Here is a 26,549-nt window from a genome sequence, read left to right as displayed (position 1 = left end):
GCGCTGTAAGATGGCGGCGCCCTGCGTGGAGGCGGCGGGGCCGGGTGCTTTCGGGGCCTGGCTGGCGGCCCGGCTCGAGGCGCTGGGGTTGGACCGCGCGGTGTACGGGGCGTATATTGCGGGGCTGCTGCGGGAGGAGGAGAGCGAGGAGGAGCGGCTGGAGGCGTTGCGCGGGGTGCTGGCGGCCTGCCTGGTGAGGGGCTGGGCCGCGTTCTCCGCGTTGTGTGGGACGGGGCCGTAGCGGGAGGGTATAAAGCAATTATGGAGCGTCCGAAGGAGGTTCGCTATGGGGAAATCGTGCTGGAGCAAAGCGGTAACTCACGAAGGTGTCGCGAACGTGGGGTAGATGGGGGGGAGAGCAGTGGATGCTGTGCACCTTTAGGTCAGCAGGGCGTAAGGCTCTTATCGGCTACAGCGTCCTTGTAACGGGGCTTAGGGTGGGTGAGAAAGGACTGACCAGCAGAGCTCAGAGTGCTGAGATCAATGGTACACTGTCTGTTTAGAGGCCGGTGTGAGCTGTGCTCCCCACGGGTCGGTGCTGGGCCCGGTTTTGTGCAACGTCTTCATCAGCACTGTGGATGAAGGGATAGAATCCATCCTCAGTAAGTTTGGTGATGGTGCAGAGCTGGGAGCAGTGGCTGACATGCTGGAAGGCTGTGCTGCCATATAACAAAACCTGCACAGGCTGAGAGTTGCACAGGGAGGAACGTGATGAGGTTCCTCAGTTCAGGATTCACCAGGATCTTCTAGAAAAGTCCCGTGGAGGGCCACAAAGGTGATTAAGGGTCTGGAGCATCTCCTGTGTGAGGAAAGGCTGAGAGGCCTTGCAGTCTGGAAAAGAGAAGGCTGAGAGGGGATCTCACCACTCCTTATATATATCTCAAGTGTCAGGGAGTCAGACTGATGGGGGCAGACTCTTTTTGGTGATGTGCAGCAAGGGGCAACAGGCAGAAACTGGAATACGAGACTTTCCACACTAACACAAAGAAAGGATTCTCTAGTCAGAGAGTAAGGGAGCTTTGGGACTGTGAGGTTTTGGAGTCTCTTTCCCTGGAGATATTCAGGATGTGTCTGGACTCAGTCCTGTGCAGCCTACTGCGAACATAAGCTGATGGCCTCAAGTTGTGCCAGGGGAGGACTGGATATGTGGAGAAATTATTCTCAGAAAGAGCAGTGGTACATTGGCACGGGCTGCCCAGGGGGTGGGGAAGTCAGCCTCCCTGGATGGTACAAGTTACTGTGGAGAAGTGGCACTAAGGGATGTGGTCAGGGGGGTGGGATGCGTTGGGCCGGGGAATCTGAGAGGTCTTTTCCAACCTTTCTGATTCTTTGGTTCTGAATTAATATTCACTGGTATGAAGTGCTGAGTAGTTAATGTGTGCCGGTGTTCATCAGCAGTCTGCTCAGCTGCTGCCACTGGTTTTCTCCCAAATGCAGGAGCATAAAACCCAATCAGATTTTTGTTCTTATAACTACAGTTCCTTCTGTTAAATGACTGCTCACCATTTAAAAACCATTCTTCCTAAAATACAGAGCACCTGGTCACTGCCTTCCATCACTTCCCCACCCTGCAGCTCCAGCAGTGCTGTTGTTTCTAAAAGAAGCACAGCTCTGTCAGTGTAGCCCTGTGCTGGGACTAATAGGAGGAGCAAGCACCAAATCTTGGCTCTACCATTGGCTGTGTTACGTTCTGATCTCTCCTCTTTTCCCTTTAGTGCTGAGGTGCCATCTGTGCTGCCACCAGTTTCATATGCACTGCTTTTCTTGCAGTGCGTGTTCATGGCACTCCTGTGTCTTCAGTCTGTTCTCTCCTGACAGGGCTGACTCTTGCAGCTGGGTTATGCTTCGCTCACAAGTTCTAACTCGGTTTGATTATCTACTATTTCTCTAAAATGTTCTTTTTGCCTCTTGAACTCTCTGATGTTCTTTTATTCCGTGCACTTTTATTGTTTTTGTAGATGCTGCTGATTTCTGCACTGACTTTGAAGCAGTTTTCATTTGGTTAACTTGGAGCTCTTCTTTCTGACTCTTTTCTCTTTGATCTGTGTACAAATTCCAGGCTTTCTTTTTGTTTGCCTTTGCCATCTTCACTAAAAGAAATTTCATGCAGCCTGACTTTATTCAAACTCACCCATTTCAAGTCAAGTTCTGTTTGTGTTCTGCTCTTCATCTCAGACTCTGGGTCACTTTGCTCTTGTGTATTTTCCAGTTACTTTTCTTGTGTCTACTAACCTCTAAAATGACAAAATTCCTTGTTCCTTTAGAGAATATTAGGTGAAAATTGTTGTATCCACAGCAACCTGGTCTACATCAGTGTTAGGAGCATCTGTTCTTTGGCTCTGTGCATCTCCCATAGGCTGTGAGAGGTCCTTGTCCTGAGTGGGCTGAGCTAGGAGGGTTATTTAGTGAATGTGCTGTGGTCTTACCTCTCTTTCTTTCCTTCTGTGTCGACTTTTGCACTGTCTGTTTCTTTTCCATTGCTTCATTCAGGTCCATTTGCACGCTGTCATCTTGGGCTTTATTCCTTTCAGAATATGAAGTCCCCATAGTGCCAAGGCTGAGTTATTGTTCCTTTATCATGTTTCAGGTACACAAATGATTTCTTTCTTACTGCTCAAATCCTCATTAGCACCTACAGGTGTTTGCCATCATCTTCAGTCTTTTTGCAGTTCATTTTCCTTCCTGCTTACCACTGTTCCTTTGTCATTTTTTACCCAATTTTCTTCCTTCTGGATACTGAAACCAGCCATGTAGGGAGCGTCCTTCCCAGCCTTCTTTCCTGGCTGAACTTAAAGCTGCTGACCACTTTCCAGCCCTGATTCCAGTGTGCTCAGGTTTCCAGAGCTCAGGGCAGCCCATCCACCCAGTGATCCGTGAATTGTAGGGGCTGGGAGAGACCTCTGGACACCATTGAGTCCATGCTTGCACGCTTGATCTTAGCAGGTTAAGCATCATCCTGCCCTCTGGGTTTACTCCACTTTAAAGCAAGTGGTCGCCTTGACGTGGTGTGTGGCACTGATGGGAGCCACAAACCCTTCATCCTTCTGCTGTTTTGCACATCACTTTCTGTGCCACAGTCTGGAACATCCTGCACGTCCATCCTAATAGTGGCTCCAGCCTCACCCAGGGGCCCCCTTCCCTGTGCTGTGGCTCGTGGTCTCTGTGCTTGGCACTTTGTGTGGTGGTATCACTGTCTGGGTTCTCCTGTCACCTCACTGTTATTCTGTGCTTAGCTGTGGGAGGTTTGCTGGGAGCTCTGTGCAGGGGTTTGGTGTGCTGTCTTTGAGATTCCAATTGCATGCCAGGCAGGGTAAGATGGAGAAAGACAGCTGAGGCCTGCCTGTGGCAAGCCATGATAGGAAATTCTCTTCTGGGCAGCGGGTATGGAGCAACCTGCAGTCTTCAGAGCTCACATTTGGCATAGATGGGCTGTAGAACAGGTCTGGTTGGGTTAACACTGCTTTGCTGCCTCATTTGACCCCTGAGCATAGTGCTGCTGCCAAAGGAGAGCAGGGAGGCTGTGCTGTTTGTGCAGCAGCCAGGTCTGCCTCCAGCCCTGAGCTGAGCCAACCGTAGGTGCATCTTGTGGCGTGCACTGTGTGCCCAGGTTAACAGAAGTCCCTCTGTGCCTGTCATGGTAGATTTCGTGTGGAAGCTGAGCCTGCTGGTGGGTGTTCTGATCCTTTGGAGCTGGTACTTATACCTGATTTGTGCTCATTTATAGCAGACCAACTCTGTTCCAAGACTGAGAAGTCTCTTTTCCCCCACTAGGAAGAAGATCTCTTAAACGATGTTTGCAGGGAAGTAGTCCAGAAGTGGTCTGAATCTCAGATTGTGGACGCCAAAGAGAAAAAAGAAGGTAGTGTTGCTGCTCACTATGCCTTTCCGTGTGCTATGAGTGCTGTGCAGGGCTCGGCAAGATGAGAGCTGTGTGTTTGCTCTGTTAAGGAGTTAAACTCGGTGCTGCTCGTTGTTTGCAGAGCTGACTTGCTTCTCATTGCTGTGGCTTATGTTCTGTTTTGTCTTGAAATACAAACAAAGCAGAGTAGTTTCACTTAGGGCTGCTGCTAGCATTCTGCTGCTCTCTGGGCTCATAATCCTGCAGAGGAAATAAGCTTTTGTTGTTTTTTTTCCCTCTGGAGCACAACGAAATCCCATACTGAGAGCTGTGCAGGTTTAATGCAGCACATGGCTCAGTGATCTTCAGGGCTGCGTTGTCACGATGCAGCGTCCCATTTGGCTACAGCCCTCATTTTTTGCTTTGCATTTTTTTGTTGGTTCTGGTGCACACAGAACGCCGTCGCTGCCCAGTGTGCTGGAAATAGTTGTCCTTATCGTGGATCCTGCATTTACGTTGTGCTTCTCTTGACCAAATCTCAGGGTTACAGCACACAGCAGCTGAGTGTCTTTGCCTTAAAATTCATAGAAGCAGTCGGTCCTTGGTCTGACTTTGCCTTTGGCTGAGGACAGGAAAACGTGCTCCTCCGTGTGTTAAAAAATAACCCCTTTTTTGTGGCCAAGGAATGGGAGTTGCTGAAGATGCTGCTGGATCCCTCTGGCTCCTACCAGTGGCTTTGCACAGTAAATGAGGGATTTGTCTTATTGGGCACAGAAAGATGGGAGCAATATGTCCTTCTAGCCGTGCTGTTAGAAATGTGACTCCACAGGAGGACACATCCCAGGTGAAGTCCCACAGCAGCAGTGCTGGAGCTGAATCTTTAAGGTCCCTTTCCAACCTGAGGCGTTCTGTGATCCAAGTCAGTACCCACTTGTAATTTCTAGAAGACACGAATGGGGCGTTCGTTCTCGGTAGAAAGCTGAAGTGTTTGAAACACAAAACCTGAAGGGTATCTTCCAGCTTTTAAATGGAGCACAAAAGCAAACCCATGTGGAAACCTGGTGTGGCAGCTGCCAGCAGGCCCTCGCTGCTGGGGTGCTGACTGATGCTCTGTTTTTGGCAGATGAGGTCCAGGCGATCACCAGCATGATGGAGAAGCAGGCCAGGATCATCGTGAAGCCGAAGGAGATCTCGCAGGAGGAGAAGCAGAGGAAGGCAGCCCTCCTGGCCCAGTATGCCAACGTGACAGATGAAGAGGAATATCCTTTTTATGTTTGTTTAAAATAGCCTTCCTGGCTTTGCAGTGCCTGGTGGAGGAATTGGAGAAACTTGTCCATCTTTTTCCCTGTGAGGGAGTTTCCATGGCAAAAAGCATGGGAGGTCCCAGCTTAGGGAGTTAAACATTGGGTTTTACGCTTGTCTCGTTCTCAATCATCAGTGTTTGTGTTGAGCTTCTTCCTCCTGGCCTGGTAGAATGGTTATCTGACAGGTTTGGATCCAAGTGAGTCTACAGGAGCACAAGTCCACGAGCAGTGCCCACAGTTCCTTAATTCTTTCACTGGCGACGATGAACAGGACAGCTCCACTGCAACAGCCTTAAACATTGGATCAGAAAAATGTATCCTTTGATTCTCTGAGTTGGGGTTTTTGGGAGGATGGCAGCATCTGCTGCGAAATTCCCATTCTTTCTAAGACTGATCCTTTCCTTTTCTGTCCTTTATGCCTTCCTTTCCTCTACTGTCCTCTCTGAAGCTTCACATAATGTTACCGATACAGATAATTTTCCCAAACATCAGTTTAATTCTGAGCGGTGTCCAAAGAGGCAAATCATGTCAGGAATCATTGTAAGTGAAATTGGAACAAGACCGCTGTGGTACACTTGGTTGTATGTACACTGAGGGCATGGTTGCTGAGCCAAAGACACCAACAGTGTTTTTGTTGGTGTTATTTGGAACATTCCTGCAACTCTGCAGCTGGCAGTTTAGGGTGGAAGCAGGATTTATCACGGCACAGGCAGAGGTTCTTTTTCCTTCCTCATGTTACTTCCAGGTTGTTGACCCGCTTGGTGAGAAAGCAGAGAGGGGAGTCAGAAACGTTCCTTGTCTTTGTGCATCTCCTTTTGTAGAGCTGGTGGCTGAGGGATTTCTCTCCCTGCAGAGTTGGGAGAAAAATGAGCAGCTGAGATCTGTTGTAGGTGGATTGTGGCTGATCCTACAGAGTCAGCGTACGGCCTCAAACCAGCACTACAAAGAGGAAGCTGTGTGTTCAGAGCACCTTGTCTGCCCTTAGCTCACTACCAGCCCTGTTCCGAAACACCAATGTGGAGGATGTCCTGAATGCCAGAAAGCTGGAGCGGGAGCTGCTGCGAGATGAGTTCCAGAAGAAGAAGGAGCAAGACAAACTGCAGCGAGAGAAGGACAAGTTAGCCAAGCAGGAGCGGAAGGAGAAGGAGAAGAAAAGGACACAGAAAGGAGAGCGGAAGCGATAGCTGGGGTTTGCTAGTTGGACTTTAAGGGGATACAATCAGTTATGAATATGGTGTGTGTTTAAAAAGCAGCAGAAATTCTGGGCACGTGGCTGGTGACCGGTTCTTCGGAAACTTATCCTTTATTTTACGTAGCAAAAAAGAAATTTCAAGCACCTCTTAAACTCAAGTTTTGCCATGTGCTTGTGGTGTCAAATGTCCCAGTCATTCTTGTGGCCAGTGTTGTACCAAAGAACAGTGAAGTTACGATATTTGTGTTTCAAATTGATCAGTTTTACTTCTAACTAGTTAAAGCAAGATGTAGGAGAGGGCTTGTGAATGGGCTGCATCCATGGACTGCAGCAACAGCATGTTATGACTTAAGAACAGAGCAAAGCCCCTCTCTGACATGCAGTTAAGGACTTGCTGCTATGGGGTGAATGTGAATTTACACTAGCCTTGAAAAATGTATTTGCAAATACGTTTATTTGTGCTGCCAAGAACAATGCTACATCTTCATTCTGGCTGAAAGAGCAGGGTTTGGCTCTGCCCTCAGCAAGGGCAAGTGCTGTTCTGCAGCAAGAGAAAGGAAATCATATGAAATATATATGAGTTACAGCTATGAGACCACTTCACCCACAGTCTTGGTAAGGGAAAAGCACAGTGATTGGAGTGTCAGCTAAAGCAGCAGCAAATTGGTCAGGCCCTTGTGCTGTTCTGAAACTTAATGCTGGTGGCTGGAAAATGGTGCTCCGTGATGTTCTGTGTGGGTGAACATCCACTGTTATTTCTACAGCAGCTGTCAGAGAAAATGCTTTAATGCAGGCTGTGACTGGTTTGGATGCTCTGGCTTTATGAGCAGTCGCTCCATCTGGCCCAGCCCTACTCAGGAGCTGTGAGGAGGGGGTGAAGGCTTCTCTCACCCCACAAGGGCTCTTTAGCTGCCGTTTTCAGCCTTCTTCGTGGCAGCATCACCTAAACTCCCCTCTGTGTGTGGAGGAAGGACCTGTGGTGCTTCCAGGGGCACAGGGGAACCAGTGCACCTCATCCCTGTGCTGCTTCATGTTCTGGCCACTGCGTTCACATGCAAGGCTGGCTTTTGGCAGGAGGCAGCTCCTGGCCTGGTGGTAGCTGCCCCTGTTGCCTACTTTCAGCACCAGTCTGATTGAGGGGTAACACATCCTATTATTTAACTATTTTTGCAAGTGTGAGTATCTGCTTTATCTCTGGACTTGAACAATAAAGATGGCTGGCCAAGAAGCCGGGCTCCTCTTGTGTCTGCGGCGGTAGTGACAGCCACAGGGTCTGTCCTCAGGCTCCATGCCACGTCCCACACCCTCACTTTCTCTTACCCAGCAGCAGTATTTCAGGGGGCTGAGCTGGTGTGGTTCCTCTCATTCACACCTCTTCCCGTGGCCCTGTGGAGCCGTACCAGAGTGCTGCTGCCCCAGGCTTTGGGGCCAGAAGCGAAGCACAGTGAAGTCCTGCATATGAGCACAGCTGCATGAATCAACAGCAGTGAAGGTCAGCTCTTCCCTGGCCGTCAGCCTGTTTCAGCACAGTTAATGCTTCCTCGCTCACGCTGTCACAGATCTTCCTTGAAGCCACAGAGCTGTTAGCAAATGCTAATAAATCTTGCTGTTGATGCAGAATTGAGCACTGATGACACATAACTTTCAGGAGACCAGTGGGTCTCTGGTAGGAAGTGCCTGATAGCAAATGTTATTTCTCTCTCCTTGTCCTGGCATTGAGGCCCAGGGAGACCCCAGGCACACTCCTAAGATTTCTACTGCAGGTACTGAATTCATTGCATGAGCTTTGTATGACAGTACAGAGCTTTGAACTGAGATACACTTTGGATTCACTGCACTGTTTCAATTTTGCCATAGTCTAAAGTTGCAGTCATGTCCTTTATTAATATCAGTACCCCCTGCTTTGTACCTCACCTTTCATTAGGTAAATGAAAATGACAATCCTTGTTACTGGAGAATGCTTTAGGAACCGAGACACGAAGGAAAACAGAACACATTCTCTGCAACGAAAGCTAATTTATTTCTTACCAGACAGACTAAATTCCATTTGTTTTTAACACCAACATGTCCTAGTTAACAAATCTTAATGCAGTGACTTGTGGTATGAAAAGTGCTTTGTCCTCCTGCCCCGTGAATTCGCTCTGGCAGTACTTCTGGCCATACCAGTGATCAAAGTGATTCCTTTCTCCTGCGTTCTCATTCAGTGTTTCTCTCATAATCCCTAATGACAATTTATGTGGTGTGATTCCATCTCGTACGTGGCAGGATTTCCACAAGTAGGAAGAATGCAGACTGTGTTTCAAATAGCAGTGCATCGAGGCAAGGAAAACTGAATGAACTTAATCCACGCGTTCTGAACGCGACGCTGCAAGTGCTGAAACCCCTCCTCTCCTAAGTCACATAATACCAACGCTTTTATCAATGAATAAGTTATTTATACTCAGTACAGAGATTGAGATAAGATGTGCACATAAGCACCAAGTGTTAAGAGCTGTCAGAAACACAGATGTAAACTAATATGTCTAAAATAGGACAATCAAATCACAAACCAGACTAGTGAAAGAGTAACTTTAAAAAACACAAGTTTCAGAACATTGTGATGCCTACCCTCCATCAGAGTTTTCAAGTGAAGGCATTAAAAACAATACTCATTATTTCAGCTGCTGTACAGCTTTTTTAGAGGTTAATACTGTGTGCATGTCACATTTTGATTATGTTTAGGTACTTTAAAACAGGTTCTTTCTTTTCCTGAGGGCGTGCCCAAATGATTTGAATACATTTACTAAATTGCAAGAGCAATTTTATCATCATTTAATTTAGTAGAATCTGGTGCATTTCCTTTCACAAACGTGGATTCTAAAATCTCAAATTCATAAATACTAATATGTTAAATATTTAATTTTACATGAATATTGAGTACTCTTAGCATTCTTCCTCCTGTTTACAGGTACTGGTTTGATAAAGAAAACACTTTTATGTCACAATCTTGTCTGAAACCACCTGGACACCACAGTAGACTGTAGTCTGAAAGACTGTAATCTTTAAGACTCGTTATTTTAAAACCCCTTTTCTAAAACAAAACTAAACAAACTTAACAGAAGAATTCTACACCAAGGCTCACCTGCAGACGTCAAATGACGTCCTGGGTGCTCGTTGTTTAATTAGTGCGATTACTTAGCATTCATCAGTTGGGCTTCCCAATGTTATGGTCCTGCCTGTAGTTTCAGCAGTTTAAGGAGAAACCGAGAGCCCTTGATGAAAATTCAACCTCCCCTCAAGATACAGCTTTAAATACGAGTATCAGCAGTTTGAACGTCACAAGTAATTAGAAAGAATGAACGTCATCACCTCCTCGCAGGCGCACGCCGCCGCCTTTTCCTCTGCACCTGGTTTCTGCCATCCAATCCGCGCTGCCACGGCCGTTCAGATTTTCGCACGCTTCTCTTCAGGCCGTGCCCGCTCCCAAAGAGCCTTTGCTGTGAGCAGCTGTCTGGCTGCAGGCTTTGGCAGGCTCATGTGCAGGGCGCACCACAGAGTCGTACGCACGCGACGCGTCGCTGCGCTCATCTCACTGATGGCCAACACCAGAGCTAAAACGTCTGCGAGGGAGAAAGGAGCTTTAATCTTTACTACACAGTTCATCGCTGCGCTGCTGGTCAAAAAGCAGCATCTTTTAGACCCTTTTGAGTCTGATTTTGTCTCTTCCTGTAAAAGGTCGTAAAAGTTCCATCTGAGAAAGCAGTGTTTTTAGGCCCTAATTGAAGAAGGCGGAACGCAGGTACTTGTTTTATTAACTCTCCTACTTTGCTCTCATCTCATGTCAGGAGGGAGTCACCTCACAGTCACCTCTGTGAAATATTCTACAGCCAAACCCCCTCCCTGAGCTCACTGCTGGATGTTCACAGCGAGCCTTCAGGTCTACAAACCGGACCCTCTGCCCATTTTGCCTAAGAAATTATTCTGGCAAGAGGTGGAGGAGAAGCTCATTTAGCACATTTTATTAGAGTGTGCAGACCACGTTCTGCAAAAATGTGTCAAAACCCACCATTTCAAAGTAAAGGGAGGCAGAGTGGCACAGTGGCACGCTGACTCAACAGCTCAGTGCATACAACCATCACTAAATGTGTGGGTAATTACTGGATTTCAATTCCAGCCTCTGTGAGGAAACATTTAATGCTCTCCTCGAGGCACCAGAATTTTCAGTCAGAACTTTGTTTTATTCCAGGTTAACTCTACATTGCATGTTGGACTGCACAGAAAGGGCATGTGTACTTGCTTCCCCTGCCAAACACTTCCATGAGGACTGGAAGAAGTGGAAGACACTGACTTAAGACCTGCTTCCCCAGGCACTCAGGCTCAGGAACATGACTGCAGTTTCCTTTTACTGCACAAAACTGGCACCTACTTTCAAGCAGCAGCCCTGGGTTCTGTAGGTGAAAGCATTCTGCTCCTGGAGATATGAAGGGTCTGAGAGACAAGGACAGAATTTCAAGGCCTAACTTCATCCCCTCATCATTTCCCTCTTCACCAGCTTGTCTGGCTCTCGCTCAATGGCTGATTTCTGCAAAACCTTTCTGAGACCTCGTTCTTTCCTTCTGCAGAAACAGTGAGCACTGATTCCTCTTACAGTTACCACTGCTAAGGTGACGGAAGGAGTGGTAGAGAAAGCTGATTTAGGTAACCAGGAAGAATAAGGGAGTAAGTCCATTCGTGCAACACAAATATCAACTACCCATAGAATTCTTCAAGGTAATATTTGTAATGATAATTCTGGAGAAATCAAGGGCAGAATGCAGAACAGGAGGATAGAATTGCCATCCTTTGAGCGTTCAAGATCGTGCTTTTCACATCAAGCTTTGTGAAAGAACAGCCCACAGAAATGGTATCACCTCAACCATCAGAAGAATGTAAGAAACAAGTGACACAGAAATGCACATCTCAAAGCAGAAAGATACAGCTGGTATTTGGGTCACTACCAGGTAATAAGAGAAAATCTCACCAAAATAAGGAGGAGTTGTTTTAAAGTCTGTGGATGCAGTATCCAAGAGCTGCAGACATTAAAGAGGTCTTTTCTGTCCTCAAAAGATCATCTGTAACATCTAGATTATTTTGAGAGATCCTGAACATCAAATCTCAGGCAACAGAGGGATGGTTACAAATGGCTTTGAATTGATCTAGGTGGCAAATAGCAGTCAGGAAAAACCTTCTCATCATCATGATTTCTTGCAGAACTTCCTTCATTAGCTGGTCAAAACCATTTACAAACAACTGCCAGATTTTGTGTACAGTTCTGCAACTCTTGTGTGTAGTAGCAGAATCTTTCAGACTTGCCATGGGGCAGCCCAGATCTACCTGCTACCCAACAAAGCAAATCTGTGTCCAAACAAAAGAGTTAGCTAGGAGAAAATGAGGCCACGGTTCAAGTACAAGTTTTGTTTAAATCAGATCTCCTAGAACACAGGACACAACGGTCAGACTCTGCTTTGTAAGGTAGTCAGTATCGTATCAGATAGAGTATAAAGGTGCCATGGGAACAAGGTGGAGCTGAGGGAGACCCTTCCTCAAACAGAACAAAACTCACAGAACTCACACACTAACAAGGAAGCTCTGGCAAAGAGAGGAGATGCACAGTTTGAGGCATTTTCCTCAAAGCTCTCCCAAACAGGCAGCAAAGATAGTTGCTGAGTATGCTAACATTTGAATGTCTCACCAGTTGCTACAACAGGCTGACAATCTCACAGCCAGCCAGCATGGCAGAGGAGAAGCTGAAGTAGAAAGCACAGACCGTCTGGTTCGATGATCAGATCCTGCTGTGCAAGGCCACCTCCTCTTCTCTCCCTAGAGGAGCTGGGCCAGGGAGCAGGCCTGCAAACCACGACAGACAGCTAGTTGTTTTCTTGTCTACTCAGTTCCAAAGAGCTCACTGACCTGGTTAAGGCGTAGCACTAAAGCCAGTGCCAATTATTTTCATGGGCTTAAAGATCAAAAATGTCACATGACCTTCAAGATAAAGAGAAACAAAAACGCCTGAAGAAGTGAGAAGGAAAATTGTTAGAGTATCTATTGAAGTAATCTTGAGAACTGTAGAACTGCATGACGGGAAACACAAAAGGCATAAAGTCATCCATCTCACTCAGTTTTGGAAAGGAGGCAGAAGATGAACAGAGCAGTGTCAGAACTGTAACAATGCTTCCATCACAAAGCCATGGAGCAGAGCATCACAGGTGGCAGGGCTTTATTCTTACATCTGGGAACAAAAAGAGGAAAGAAGCTGCCATTCTGCCTGCGCACTCCTGAGAGGTTAAGCTGAACATTCTGCATATTTTGGATACCACGAAGAATAAAACCATTCTCGACAGTACATCTTTGCATATCCATCCAAAACATTACTTGTTGGGTTTTTTTTGCCAGTCTTCACTAGCAATGCTTAAAAAGTGCATTCATAACTTAAGGACACCTTGATCACTCTTCACAGGTTCAACATTAAGATACAGACAGAGCTACAGAGGTAATGGTTACAGCATTACCAGGGACAGAGAGAATGAGGCAACAGCTTAAAATCATCTCCAGTGACAAGCTGCATTACATAATTGATTGAATAAATGCAATCAAAACTGATTTAACTAGTCTCATCACCTAGAAAAGACGGTCTGCTTCACTCAGAGCTGAAAAATAACTTCAGATTATAACTGGCTGTAAAACAAAATGAAACTGTAGCATCCAAACTCTCAGACATTTTAACACAGACTTTTGCAGCTACTTCATTACGTATGCCAGCTCAGTCATACCTCGGTCATCTTGGCACCTGGGAGCTCCTTGCTTTGGTCGATGGGAAGCATTTACAATCTCATATTTTCTACGCATCTGCACAACACGAATCACCTCCAGATGTTTATCAAGAGCAGTGGAAATGTTGACGTGAAGGGGAGAACTGCGAAGGCGCTCCATTTTCCCCAGTAAAGTCACGACCTAATGAACATTTGACACAAGTTACAAGAGCTCAAGCTGTACTCACCTACACTTCCATGGAAAGCAAGCAGATTAGGAAGAAAAGATTAACTGTAACCATTATTTTGTTTTGGGAACCGTTCATAAAGCTATAGGTGAAGCAGTTAAAATTCTTAGCTGGAATTCTTTCTTCTCCAAAAACAAAGCTGTAAAATAGGCGTGCACAGAACAGCAAAACGCACAGTAACAACACCAAGACACCCAGCTCACCAGTTAATAAAGGATATTACAACTCTGGGACAATCTCGTAACAGGTGGTTTCCCTGACAACATTTTGACCTACATTTCTGTTGCTTACATTCCATCAGCACTGCTGCAGCCACCTGGATGAGAACGAATCCCACAGAGGCTGCCCAGTTTTCACCCAGGCGATTTCCCTGTGCCAACATCAGCAGGGGAGAGCAGCTTGGACTGCCAACAGCTGCTGTATCCACACCCATAGGCTGCCTTTCAGGATAGATATTAAGCACAAGCACTCAAAAATCACCGTTTTCTTCAGAGAAATGAAAATCTGCACTTCTGCTGGCTTGTTTATCTTACAACACTTACATTACTAAGAATTTTCCTTTGGTGAGTGATTCCTCAGCTGAGGCTCATAGGCCTCTGGAGAACCTGGCTCCTTGTCTGCAGATACAGGCTACAGAATTCCCATGTAATGTTTATTGGTGATTAATAAGTGAAAAAACAAACAAACAAACAAACAGGGGCTGGGAGCACAATGCAAAGCCAAGCTCTTGATGCTTCCTAACAACAGGAGGACTGGAGGCTTTCCTAAGAAAAGGAGAAATGCTCGGTTTATCTAACAACAGGCTGGGAAACCAGAGCATGTGAGGCAGGACAACTCGTCCAACCCGCCTCAAGTCTCCTCAGAGCAGGCTGCAGGCCAAGACAGTTGTTTTGGCAGTAGCACACACAGCAGCAAGGCTCCCTGGCACCGGGCTTTGCAGAGCATTCAGGAAGAGCAAGCTCCTGCTGACAGGATAGTCCTGCCTCCCCTTACATCTTGTGAAAGCCTGGAAAAAAACTGCAGGCATTAATAAATTACACAGGTTTCTGTGGCAGCAGCAGCAAACAGTAAACTCAAAATAACAACCCACATTTATAGAGTAAAAAATAATAATAACAAAAAAAAAAAAAAGGAAGGGAGCAGGGTGAATTTCACATAAACAACTGAGGAATCAGTCACTGGGAGAGGAAACAAAAGCTGCTAACGTTTGGAAATCACTAGTGTGGCTTCTGAAGGACAAATTTCAAGGAGTGGCACAGCAGGATTATGTAAGCAAGTAAAACGAAGAAAGATGAACCTGGCAGTCATTTCTCATCTTAGAGTTGTTGATGGTTGGACTTGGTAATCCTGGCAGGCCATTTTTGTATTAAGTTAGGTGCTACAGTGACATCCAGACCCGCAGAAGTTAGGTTCTCCAAGATCTGGCTTTCAGGTACCATGCTCACACCTAATGCACCCACTGCAGCAAGTCAAATGCCTGCACTCTTTACAACAAGCCAGGGAGAACCAACAGGTAGTAAAATCAAAATCCACAAGAGTCAAAGCTGGGCTGCCCTGGAGCCCAAGGAGCAGCACTAAAGGCTCAAATGCTCGACTTCCCATCTCCTCCCTTCTGACTGCCACAGGGCTTGTTTGCTCTCTCACTCAGATCCCTCAGTGGGAGCAGCAGGAAGCCAGCAGCTTCCCTTACACACCAGTGAATAAGGACTGAAGTTTCAGGTCCAGCTTTGATGACTGTTTATCATACAGTGACGTGTGTCCATCAGGGACTATTGTGTTTTACTTATGAAAACTTCAACAGGTGAGACTGAACATCCAGCCTCAGCACATTCTGCAGTGGCATTCTGCACTTACAGAGGAGCTGGAGATTTACCAGACCCAAAGGAGATGAGAGTCTGTACAGGGTAGATCTTAGTTTAAGTGCTGTTAATAGCTACTGACTGGCACAGTGAAGGAAGCTATTGTCTCTTCTGCAGCTACATTTTGTTCTGGAAATAAGAGCAGCTGTAAATGAGAGTCTCAAATGAGAAATGGAAAAACGTCTGTGAGCACCAAGAGGGTTTTAACTAGAGGTTCTATGCTACCAAGAGTTAATCCCACATCCGGCCACTTCAGCTTTCACTCAAGCCTTTGTACCAGTTTTTCTCCTTGGCTGTCACTGCACTTTTTGATGCTACAAATCTAGGTTCAACTGCCTACTGTGCTTTTGAGCATCCTTGAAACTACTTTTCAGCTGCTGTGTAATAAGCATTCGAGGTTCTTTATTCTGAAGGTTGGTTCCTCACATAGCTAGACAAGATTAAGCCCTCCTTTAAGCACAGTCTTAAAGATGAGGACAGGCCATCTGAAATGAGAGGTAGTTCCCTTACACTGTTCTTCCAAAGTTCAGGAAAATTGCAGTAAGACTTCAGCCTGTGGATGCATTTTCACTCTGCTCTCTACTCAGCTGTAGGAAGAAAAGAGGCAGCTGCAGAAGGCTGATCCCAGCAGGCAGTAAGCCAGCGTGGCTCCATGGCTTATTTCACCTGTATGAGACTGGTAAGAAAGACTGAGCCTTAGCACTGCTGCCTTGGGAGCTGAGCTGTCTGTTCCTCCAAGAACCAGCATCTTTCACAACAGCAGCCTCTGCCTTTCATCCTCCTGCAGGGACGGGTTCAGCACCTCTGCTGCTCAGCCCACATCTCTTTTCCTTCTGCAGCGCAGGCAGCCTGGCTTTGGTCTCCCAGCCCGGAAGCAAGCCCACCACCATCTGTGGCAGCACAGATCTGCTCTGTTTGCATTCACCTCCTCCCTCTGGTCTCCCTTACAGGATTCTGCACAGGCAGCACCATGCTGCACACTGGCACCATCATTTGGCCACAGAGCCACACGCAGCTCAAAAGGCACAAGACTTACAGCCTATGCCTGTTTTAAGCTTAAAAAACAAATTAACAGTGCAGACATTCAAGCTGAAGTTGCACAAATACCCATTCCTCACTAACAAATACAGCTCTGTAATGCAAATATGCATCATAATGTCTTAAAAACATTAATAAATATGTTTGTTTCCTTTCCCCCCCCCCACAGGTGCCTCCTCTAATATAGTGAGTGCAAAGCTGTAATGAACATTTCTCTGCTGAGCAAGAGGTGCCCAACAGCTCAGAATGCAGGGATATCTTACAGCTGTGCAAGCAGTTTGGCCAGCTGGTTGGTTTCTGGCACTGCATGCACAGCTCTGTAGTAGGAAACACACTGTCCTGGCCTGGACATCTGTAACTGTGAGCCTGAGATACCCAGGGTTCCCTGCTAAGACCTGGGGTGAACCTGGAGCTGTAAAGGTCCCAGCAGGGACTGCTGAAATATTTCCTGCATAGCCCTGAAGAACAAAACCATCTGGAGAAAGGCTGCTCTGACAAGCATGTACCTTCTACTGTACTCTGTGTAAGAAACTCAACAGATTTTTACAATTTTTTTACAACTCACTCTGGCTTGTTCACGTAGCTGATCCACAATTAAGCGATCAACTTTTGATGAGTTTGATGTCAGCCTTGGAACTGGAGCGTTGTTATTACTGGAAATGCTTTTCCCTGGGTAACTCTTAGCAAGAGCTGATTCAGTCTGCAGGAAAACGAAAAGATCATCTCCTTCAGAACAGCAGTTGTGAGGCGTGCTTTGCTTCAGGAGCAAGAAGTTTAAGACATACAGCTTTTTCCCCTCAGGGTTTTGGATTTTTTAAGTAGATAACATGGATTTAATTTGGGATTTAACCATTTGGTGTGAAAATCACCTCTTTCAAATCAACAACCAGTTTACTCAAAGTGCTACAAATAGAGCAATTATCACAAGATAAAGTGGTTTTATTTACTTGCCACCTCCATCTCAGTTCCTCCTCTTTTGCCCTTTACATCTACACACAGACATCAATCTCCCCTTCTCAAGTTGAGCCCTGCCTCCCCCTAACCACTGTATCCAAAGCAATGACTGGCTTTTGTCAGGCAATGCTCTGGCAAAAATCTGTTAAATCTCCATTCCATTTCTTCCACTGGACTGACACAACAGCTTCCACAAAGACAACAAGCAAAGGGCCAGCTGCCATTGCCCCCTGCTAACGTTTGATTAAGGTTCTTTCACACCAAATAGTGGTTCCAGATCATTTCTGAGTCTCCATACCACCTAAACTGGTGAAATCAAGACAGATTTTACACTTAACAACGGACTGAGGCACTCACTTATGCTGTTAACAAAAAGGGCAATTGCATTAAACATGGAAACTGCTCCATACAGAATTGTCTGAAGCTTTTTCTTTTATGTGTTTCGATATTATTATATTTCTTCAGCTTGTTTCTGGGGGAAAAAAAGGAGCCTGTTCCAGTACATATTAGGCTTTAAACTTCAGGCAAACTGGAGGTGGGAAGGAGAGAACTAGAATAGAGGGCATTATTTTAATTCTTCAAGGGCCTGAAGTTTAGTCCTAATTTGAAATATAATTAACAGATTTGCTTTGAAAGTTTTCAGATACATTTCTCCTTGGGCTGCAATGTAATTCCTATTTTTTAGCCACCCAATATACCCTTCTAGGCCCCAGTGCAGAGGCTGAAAACATTGCTGAATTTTGGTGTAAGCACAACATTCACTATGCTCCAGTCAGGCTATCAACCAACAAAACTTCTCTTTTCAGTCTCAAATACATGGGGAAACTCTTCTCTCTCAAATCCCATTATTCCAACTCCTACTAGTGAGGATTTCCCATGTTCTCTAACTGGTCTCACCTTCGAGTGTGATCAGATCTGTGACAGGGAATACTAAGAAATATTTTTTACCTCCTTCCTTTCTTTCTCCAAAGCTCTGCACTGTTCGTAACACTCTTCCAGTTTAACACGGAGTTCCCTGGCAGTCCCACTGTGCATTTTAACTTGCTTTTGATATCCCAGCGCTGGTACATCGCACATCAAATCGTTAACATAAGGATAGAAGCAATTTAAGCTGTCACTGGAGAACATGCTGTAGGACTCCATCAGAGGGACAACCAGGCGGCCAAATGGACGAGCAGATCTCAAGGGCACAGCAGCTGAACCAAGCTGATGGTTGTGCTTCCAGTCAGCCATCACACAGCTGTTGGCAAAGCTTGATGCCTGAGTGGTGGGACTGACAGCACTATTACCTCCATTTCCCTGCCTGAGGTTGAGCTGACCCTGAGATTCCACCGAATCCTGGTACGCGTTCTGCAACAACCTGTCTGAGTGCTTTTGTCCTTCCACATCATAATGCCCACTCTGTGGCTTCAACTGGAAACAGTGCTTGTTCAGGTTTTCAAGGGTCCCCAGCTGCTGAGCTGAGCTGCCTCTATCTGGTTGCATTAATTTCTTGTCACTTAAAAACTCAATGAGGTTTTCTTCCCCAGTCTTTGCCAGTGCTTCCATTAGAGCAGCCGACTGAGCTCGTTCTGAAGCGTTAAAACCAAAATCAAGACTCGAGAAGAACAAAGACTTATCTTGACAGTTCTTGTGAGATAAATTACTATTTAAAGGAACATTTGAAGAGGATAACTGCAAGAAGTCATTAGGGAGACTGGAATTTTTCTGTAAAGTAGATAAACGATTATTCAGTTTCACCATGCTTGGACTCTGAGGTGGGACAGCGGGTTTGGCTTGGAAGTTCATCCAAGCCTGCCTTACACTGGCACCTGCTGACAAGTTTGCTGAGTTTGGTAATAATGGAAGTGGTTTGCAGTACTCAGGATTCTGAAGATCAGACTTGGAAAACTGTGGCTTATCCACACCGTTTGCACAGTCACTGTTCCCCGGACAAGCTGTAAGAGAATTCAGTCCATACTCAAATTTTTGCCCCAGATCACTGCAGAATAGAGGCTCATTTGCAAACTGCTTTTCTGATAGGAGTCCTGCAGCCTTGGTGAATGTAAAGTTTTGCTGATCTGGAATTGTTTCTATTTTTCTCTGAGTACCTGATTTGAATTGAAATAATTTAGAATAGGGTTCTACATCCAGAGATGATGCTTCAGTCATTTCACTTACTATTTTTTTACTTTCTTGGAAGCTACAGCTGATGCTCTTGGTAGGCTTTGCTTTGGTAAAATGAGAATATTCAGCATATCTACCATAATCAGCATTTTCGTTGCATCTTTGAAACTGTGAGAGTGTTTCTGCCTGCTTTTGTTGCAGCTGTGCATCCGCTCCTTTGGGACACGCATTCTCTCTTCTGTAGGAGTAAGCATCAGCTCCTGAGTCCTTGATTGCTTCCAAATAAGCAGCAGGAGGCGTGAAGGTGCTTTTCACACACGGGTAGCTCTGACACACAGGTGTTGCCTTAATATTCTCATTAGCCTGCATGTTGCAGCAGTTGGCACAATCATTCCTAGAAGCGCACAAGCGCTGCTCCTCGAGGTCTGCAGCAGGAAATCCATGATAACATTCCTCTGCTTTTTGCTGTGGTGCAAGATTACCACTTTGCAAGTACTGTTTCTCAGCAGCAGATGTTGATTCACTACTGTAAAAACTCTGCTGGGAAACAGCTGCAGCAAGTGGTCTTTTAGTTTCTGACAACAGGTAGTGATGGTCTGTGACTCTCGTAGCATTCATGGACCACACCGACTTGAAGTTGGAAGAGCAACTCCTTAACAAAAGCAAGAAGCACACATTAGTGTTAGATTCCATCTGCAGTGCTCCTCCATTCCCAAATGGGGAGAGAAGTCTTAAAGACCACTTCACTCCCAACGATTTCACTGTGGAAAGAATCACTTACTTTAAACATTACCAACTATTGTCACCTCTTCATCCTCCTATCTCTGCCTGTTATCTTCCTATAACTTTAAACTAGAGAGCTGATTCTGGTTTGCCTGAACAACTGATACACATACAGTGCCTGTGAGCTGCAGGCGGTGTGTTCGCACCAAGTGATGCGCACTCAGTCCTACCAAAGGATTTACCATCACCTCCACGTTCCTGATAGAGTAGAAGATGAAGACCATCATGACTTAAACTCCCCGTAACCCTTCACAGCCACGTCCAAGTTCTCTACACAAACTGCTTCTGTGCCTCACGCTGCTTTTTGCTTCAGAATCACCTGCATTCTAGACTGGCTTACGCTGCTTCCTGCATTTAAATCAACTCACTAAAAACAGGCACGTCCTTTCCTTCTACCAAGTGCTATGGATTAACAACAGAGCAATCATTATGTAATCAGACCAAGTGAAAAAGTGGAACTGTAGCTGGAATGCACTGCAGCCCAGATTGGATTTTTGTTTTCAGCACTGTCAAATCTAAACTATGTAAAGCAAAGGAATTAGTAAGTCCTTCTCATCAAGACTGACTTTGTTTAGAGTCTCACTTTGGCCACATCAGCCAGCACACATCCAAAAACCAGAACTGTCTGGGGAAGACAAAGGGTGAGTGGCTTGTGAACCACAAGAACTGGGCTCCCTTTCTCATCTGTGAGAACTAGAATAGTCAGATTCAGGCTATCTAATGGTTTATTTCAGCATTAGAACATAGGAATAATAAATCTGACATTTTGGTCTGCAAGCACTACTTAGGTTGCACAAACATCAGGGAAAACTCATTCTTCATAGAACTCTTCCCTCGTGTCAATTCAGGAGAGCACGAAGGAGCACTATTTCCTCTTTTGTGCATTCCTTCTGTGGACTGAAATTAAGAATGAAACCTCAGGTCTGAACTCAGTCATGATACTGAAGGAGATCTACCTGAATACGGCCCTTCCAGGCTGCTTAAAGATTTATTTAAAAACTTCCAATAAAAAAATTCTGTAAATACCAGAAAACCAAAAGCTACCATGGTACTGTCACAAGTAAAACATTATCAGATTAAGGGGGAGGAAAGGAAAATGCAGAGGAGGAGGGCTTGCTAACAGGAGATGTGAAGGTGAATAAGAGAACACAGGCTGAGCTTGTGAGGGCAGTTTTTGTCAGCAGTGAGAATGCCAGAAGTGCTTGCATGACAGCATACTCACCCCTCAGCACAATATGGCTGGGATTTATCCTGCTCTTCCAAGATGCTAGACACAAGCTCATATAAATCTGCTTCGCTGCCATAATCATTCCTTTCAATTTGAATTCTGAAAACAGATGGGTCAGTTCATTTAAAACAGTTCATTAAGTTAAAGAAACAAACAAAACAATCGCCTTCAACACGACCCATCACCCACTCAGAGCTGACTACCTGGACTTCACGTTCATCTGAGGAGCAGCGGGCTGCTTGCTGTCATCTCCACACACAGACCACGCTGTGTACAGAAGGGAGGAGTCCCCGGCTGCAGAGAATTCTGGTGTCGAGAGGGAAGAGCTGTAGGTCTGAGGTGGGTCTACGTTTTCTTCATTCTGCATTTTACAGACAATAGAAACATGGATTTCAATATGAAATAATATAAATTGTAATATTAAATTGCCGTTTCTTCATTCTGCAAGTTCTAAATGACTTCACTGGTGGACCAACCAGCTGACCATAACAAGCACACCACGTGTTTTGGGCATAGTGCCACAGTGCCACTCTCCTGTTGACTTCCAGGCTGTATTCCTGAAGGCACTGGGAAAGGGTTTTCATTTCAGACTCCTACCTGTGCAAAAAGCTAGGCCTACGAAATGCAAAATGAAAAGATGTAATGATTTTCCTATCACAGCGTTTCCGACTGTCGGACCAAGCAGCTCCTGCTCAGCTGCTCTATGTGAATGTTTGGACAACACCTCTGTGCCCCCCCAACACGTGCGGGGAGGCTGAAGCTCCTCCTTCTCAGTTTTCCTAACAATAGTAATTTCTTCCTCACTTTGCTACAAATGTTGATACTAGCAGAAGAACAAAACAAACTGAAACACTATCTTCCCCATCACCACATTCTCCTTCATATGTAGCACTCCACACTGAGTCCTTCTTTAAATACTTCTTCGATAGATTCTCACCCCCTCCCTCCCTCCTCGCTTTTTTTGTGGTGTTTTTGATTTTAAACTCAACTCTCAGTCACAACCTCTTGGTTTTGCTGCCACGTCTCTTTACTTCCCCCATGTTTTCACTATTCTTGCTCTTCCCATAGGCACCTCCAACTGCTACATTCTTCACATCACTCTTTTCCCAGGTCAGCTCAGTACAGACAACTTCTATGACTACACTTTCTTTACTCTAAAGCCATTTCCCTCTGCTGGCTCTAATTGCTTCCATGTTTCAGTATGCCAACAGTTAACTCCTTCCTGATGTATTCAGCTAGATTTAGCACATCTCCAGCTAAAGTCCTAATTTCTCCTGGGGGGCCCCCCCGGGGGGGGGGGGGGGGGGGCGCGTATTTTCCAGCCTTCTACATAAACATCTGTCTTCTGTCACTCTTCCTCATAAATGTAAAAGGTCAATGGACTCATCTACTCTTTCCTTCTTTCCGTTACTGTCAGCCCCCTTCTGCTGTGATGTTCAGCCAGTGGACTGAGAAAAAGCCCCAAATAAACAAAGCCAAAGGCTGATCTGGAATTCCTGCACTACAGAGGTTACCAGGGAGAAGGAAAGATGGGGAGAAGGTCCTGCGTCATTCTGCAGCACTGCTCCAATTAAAATCTCTCTCATGGGGGAGTTCTCTTGAAATTTTGAGTACGGCAGCGATGACAGAAAATTTCAGAATCGATCACAACGCAGCAGATGGTATTGGGCAAAAAATTACAAGAGACAACAAAAGGTGAAATACACAACAGGTGAACAGCCTTATTGCGACTACATTTAAGTTCCTGTCTTTTTGGCTGAACCTTACACTTATAAGTTACAGCATTTGATTCATGCATTATCAACAACAAAATTTTTGGCCGCTTTGTTTACAGACACCCAAAACACAGAGACAAACAAATTTTATTTATAACCAACTGAACCTGTGGTTTGTAGCAGCCATGCGAGCCAGACTCTGCCATCACACTGCTGAACGCATCTGCCAGCCTGCTGCCAGCCCCTGCACTGTTCCAACAGCAGCTGCCTCCTCTGCACACAACTTTAGGCTACAAAAGATGAGGTGGAAAAAGTGGTAGAAGGACATAATTATACATAAACCTGGGAAGTGTAGATCTCATTGGTGTAAGTAACTTAATTAACTAACTTATCTGCGGATTCTTCCCCCTAAGAAACACCCTTCTCCCCATCATCTACCTGGATGTGCTCAGAAATAGTTGCCCAGTGGGAAAAGGCAATGAAAACAAAGCAAGAACCTCGGGTTTTTCTTCCCCTTTTCAGAATGCTGAGGCACACAACAGAATTAAAGTTAAAATCGACTAGCTAAAAAAAAAACACAGCTGAGAAATAAAGCAGTGATATTATCGGTGCAATATTTAGAACATAACTGCAGCACCTACAGTCACTTCAGTAGGAAAGTTCACCAAGTCCAACCTCCTGCCTGACCCACCAACCCCACTGCTATGCACACCCCAAACAGCGCCAGGGCTGCAGACTCCACCTCCTCCCTCGGCAGCCCCTTCAGTGCACGACCAGCCACTCCATGAAGAAACCCTTCCTAACACCCAACCTCAACGTCCCCTGGCACAGCCTGACACCAATCTCTGTGCATCCCATCCAGACCAAGGGATGGAACACGTCCCTGTGAGCACAGGCAGAGCTGGGGCTGTGCAGCCCAGAGAAGAGAAGGCTCTGGGGAGAGCTGAGAGCGGCCTGTCAGTATCTAAAGGGGAGCTATGGGAAAGAAGGGGACAGACTCTCCAGCAGGGTCAGTTGTGATAGGAGAAGGGGAAACGGTTTCAAACTAAAAGAGGGCAAATTTAGACTAGATATAGAATGGCCTGAGTGGAAAAGGACCACAGTACTCATCTGGTTCCAACCCCCTGCTATGTGCAGGTCACCAACCAGCAGACCAGGCTGCCCAGAGCCACATCCAGCCTGGCCTTGAATGCCTGCAGGGATGGGGCATCCACAGCCTCCTTGGGCAACCTGTTCCAGTGCCTCACCACCCTCTGGGTGAAAAACTTCCTCCTCATAACCAACCTTAACCTCCCTGTCTCACTTTAAAACCATTCCCCTTTGTCCTATCACCACCTACCCTCACAAACAGCTGTTCCCCCTCCTGTTTATCTGCTCCCTTCAAGTACTGGAAGGCCACAATGAGGTCTCCCCAGAGCCTTCTCTTCTCCAAGCTAAACAAGCCCAGTTCCTTCAACCTTTCTTCACAGCAGAGCTGCTCCAGCCCTCTGATCATCTCAGTGCCTCCTCTGGACCCGCTCCCAGAGCTCCACATCCTTCCTGTGCTGGGGGCCCCAGGCCTGGATGCAGCGCTGCAGATGGGGCCTCACGAGAGCCGAGCAGAGGGGGACGATCACCTCCCTGTCCCTTCTGGCCATCCCTTTTTTATAATACAGAAGGAAAAGGTTTTTACGGTAAGGGTGATGAGGCTCTGGCGCAGAAAGGTGGTGGACAACCCGTCCTTGGAGACACTCAAGGTCAGGCTGGATGGGGTCTGAGCACTGACGGTGTCTCAGCTCACTGCAGGGCAGCTGGACCAGATGGCCTTTAAGCATCCCTTCCACTTCAGGTGATCCTGTGACTATTCTACGATCCAACACCTCCAGATCCCTCAGGAGCCCAACACCCCCCCACCCTTTTGGGCAGTTGTGGAGAGCAATATGTTCTCCTCTCAGCCTTTTCTCCAGCCCAAACGGCCTCAGTTCCCTCAGCTCCTCGTAGTTCTCCTTCATCATCTTTTCCATTCTGAAATCCTTATTAAATTCAGAAAGCCCAATTCCACAGCTCTGACACCATTCTGAACAAGCACTCCTCCATCTGTATCTCTACAGGATGACAATGTGGCCACAGGACAACCTCCCCACTTACCAGCACCAGTACTGGTACCCTCAGACACATTACGAGCACACTTCTCCTTTGGTTGTGCAGTTGTATGGCTTTTCATCTCAAAACAGCAAACAATGAGAAAACACACTAGCAGCAGGAGCCTCGGCCGGCTGCAACCCCGTGCCTCCACACACAGCCCTTTTCCCAAACGGAATCTCAGGGAACTCCCCTGACAGAGGCACAGGGCCGCAGCTCCGCTCGGTGACCGGCAGCCTCAACCAGTCGATGACGTTCTAATAGGAACATTTCCGCAGCCCAACCGCTCCACCCCGCCTCGCAGCCCCCTGAGCCGCTCCCCAGCCCGGTGCGATGCCCCTCACCTCCATGCTGCCCGCAGACCGGGGCTGACGCAGCGCTGCCCACTGCCCGCTCTCTTTCCCCCCCCCCCCCACCGCCGCCCCAACAGTTCTGAGGCGCCGTTACCTCAGAGAGGAGCAACCGCCCGCCCCGCTCCGCGCGCGCAATGGGATTGGCCAGCTCCTCAGCGCGCCCACCAATGAGACGCCTACTTACTCCTCACACCTCCCCGCGCCACGTGACCGCCTTTCTTTTCCACGCGGCTCAACGGACGCCGTTGCCGGTCACATGGTAACTGCGGTTTGTTTCTATTGGCCTTCGTCCGCCAAGGTATAGCGAATGAGAAATTACGCTGGCACTCAGCCCGCCCTCATCGGCGGGAGAACAGCCAATCAGCGAGCGCGCGGCGGTTGTTCGCCCGGAGATAGCGCCGCGCGCTCAGATGCCTCAGTGCGTTCTTGCGGACCGGAGCGTGTGGGAGCGTTGTGCTCAGCCGCCTTGATTTGTCAGTCCTGTGGGGAGATCAGGCTACAAAATGGGGGCGGGCCTGAAGGCACGGCTGTGAGGAGTGCTAAGGCCCCGCGGTGCGTTGGGCCCAGAGCAGAGGAAGCTGAGGGAAGGCCTTATGGCGGCCACAGCTCCTCACAGGGAGTGGAGGGCAGCGCTGAGCTGTGCTGGGCCTTGGGTAAATGATAGTTCATAAAGCTACGGCTGGTTTATTACAGCACTGGGTGTGTGGGGATCTCTTCACAAAGCATGCGTATTCCAGAGATAAATCGCCTTTGTTATGTACATATGTACAGTTAACATAGGAACATGATAGGATCGCAGAACGGCCTGAGTTGGAAGGGACTTCAAGGATCGCAAAGCTCCAACCCCCTGCCACACGCAGGGCCACCAACCTCCACATTTCACACCAGCCCAGGCTGCCCAGGGCCCCATCCAACCCGGCCTTGAACACCTCCAGGGATGGACGGGGCATCACAGCCTCTCTGGGCAGCTGTTCCAGCATCTCACCACTCTCATAGGAAAGAACTTTCATACAGTGTCCACAAAGTTCCCACCTATTTGTGCA

General features: G+C 46.8%; 2 protein-coding genes across 2 annotated transcripts; one reads left to right on the top strand and one right to left on the bottom strand.

Annotated features, from left to right (window-relative positions):
- Window positions 1-10: 10 nt before the first annotated feature.
- Window positions 11-7,562, top strand: CCDC43 (coiled-coil domain containing 43). The gene is made up of 5 exons (XM_042836867.1): window positions 11-193; window positions 3,772-3,859; window positions 4,962-5,097; window positions 5,398-5,456; window positions 6,139-7,562. The coding sequence occupies exons 1-5, from the start codon at window positions 11-13 to the stop codon at window positions 6,324-6,326; spliced, it is 654 nt and encodes a 217-aa protein (XP_042692801.1). The 3' UTR covers window positions 6,327-7,562.
- A 2,195-nt stretch (window positions 7,563-9,757) lies between these two features.
- On the bottom strand, window positions 9,758-25,189 carry MEIOC (meiosis specific with coiled-coil domain). The gene is made up of 8 exons (XM_042836826.1): window positions 25,160-25,189; window positions 23,200-23,322; window positions 21,521-21,678; window positions 21,312-21,416; window positions 18,149-19,958; window positions 16,812-16,946; window positions 13,123-13,303; window positions 9,758-9,933 (listed from the first exon to the last, which is right to left on the bottom strand). Exons 1-8 carry the CDS (start codon window positions 25,187-25,189, stop codon window positions 9,758-9,760), a joined length of 2,718 nt encoding a protein of 905 aa, XP_042692760.1.
- Between the last annotated feature and the right edge of the window lie 1,360 nt (window positions 25,190-26,549).

This window comes from Centrocercus urophasianus, unplaced genomic scaffold (genome assembly GCF_019232065.1).
Source record: "Centrocercus urophasianus isolate 14NV4802_14NV808 unplaced genomic scaffold, USGS_Curo_1.0 seq_64, whole genome shotgun sequence".
NCBI lineage: Eukaryota > Metazoa > Chordata > Aves > Galliformes > Phasianidae > Centrocercus > Centrocercus urophasianus.
Note: the sequence above shows the minus strand (reverse complement) of the source record. Positions and strands in the feature narration are given on the sequence as shown.

Coding starts and splice junctions, on each gene's coding strand:
- CCDC43 (XM_042836867.1), top strand. CDS start 11: ATGGCGGCGCCCTGCGTGGAGGCGGCGGGGCCGGGTGCTTTCGGGGCC. Junction 3,860..4,961: donor CGCCAAAGAGAAAAAAGAAG/GTAGTGTTGCTG, acceptor TGTTTTTGGCAG/ATGAGGTCCAGGCGATCACC. Junction 5,098..5,397: donor AACGTGACAGATGAAGAGGA/ATATCCTTTTTA, acceptor TAATTCTTTCAC/TGGCGACGATGAACAGGACA.
- MEIOC (XM_042836826.1), bottom strand. CDS start 25,189: ATGTGTCTGAGGGTACCAGTACTGGTGCTG. Junction 23,323..25,159: donor GGGTACCAGTACTGGTGCTG/GTAAGTGGGGAG, acceptor CATCTTTTGTAG/CCTAAAGTTGTGTGCAGAGG. Junction 21,417..21,520: donor CAGATGAACGTGAAGTCCAG/GTAGTCAGCTCT, acceptor ATCTGTTTTCAG/AATTCAAATTGAAAGGAATG.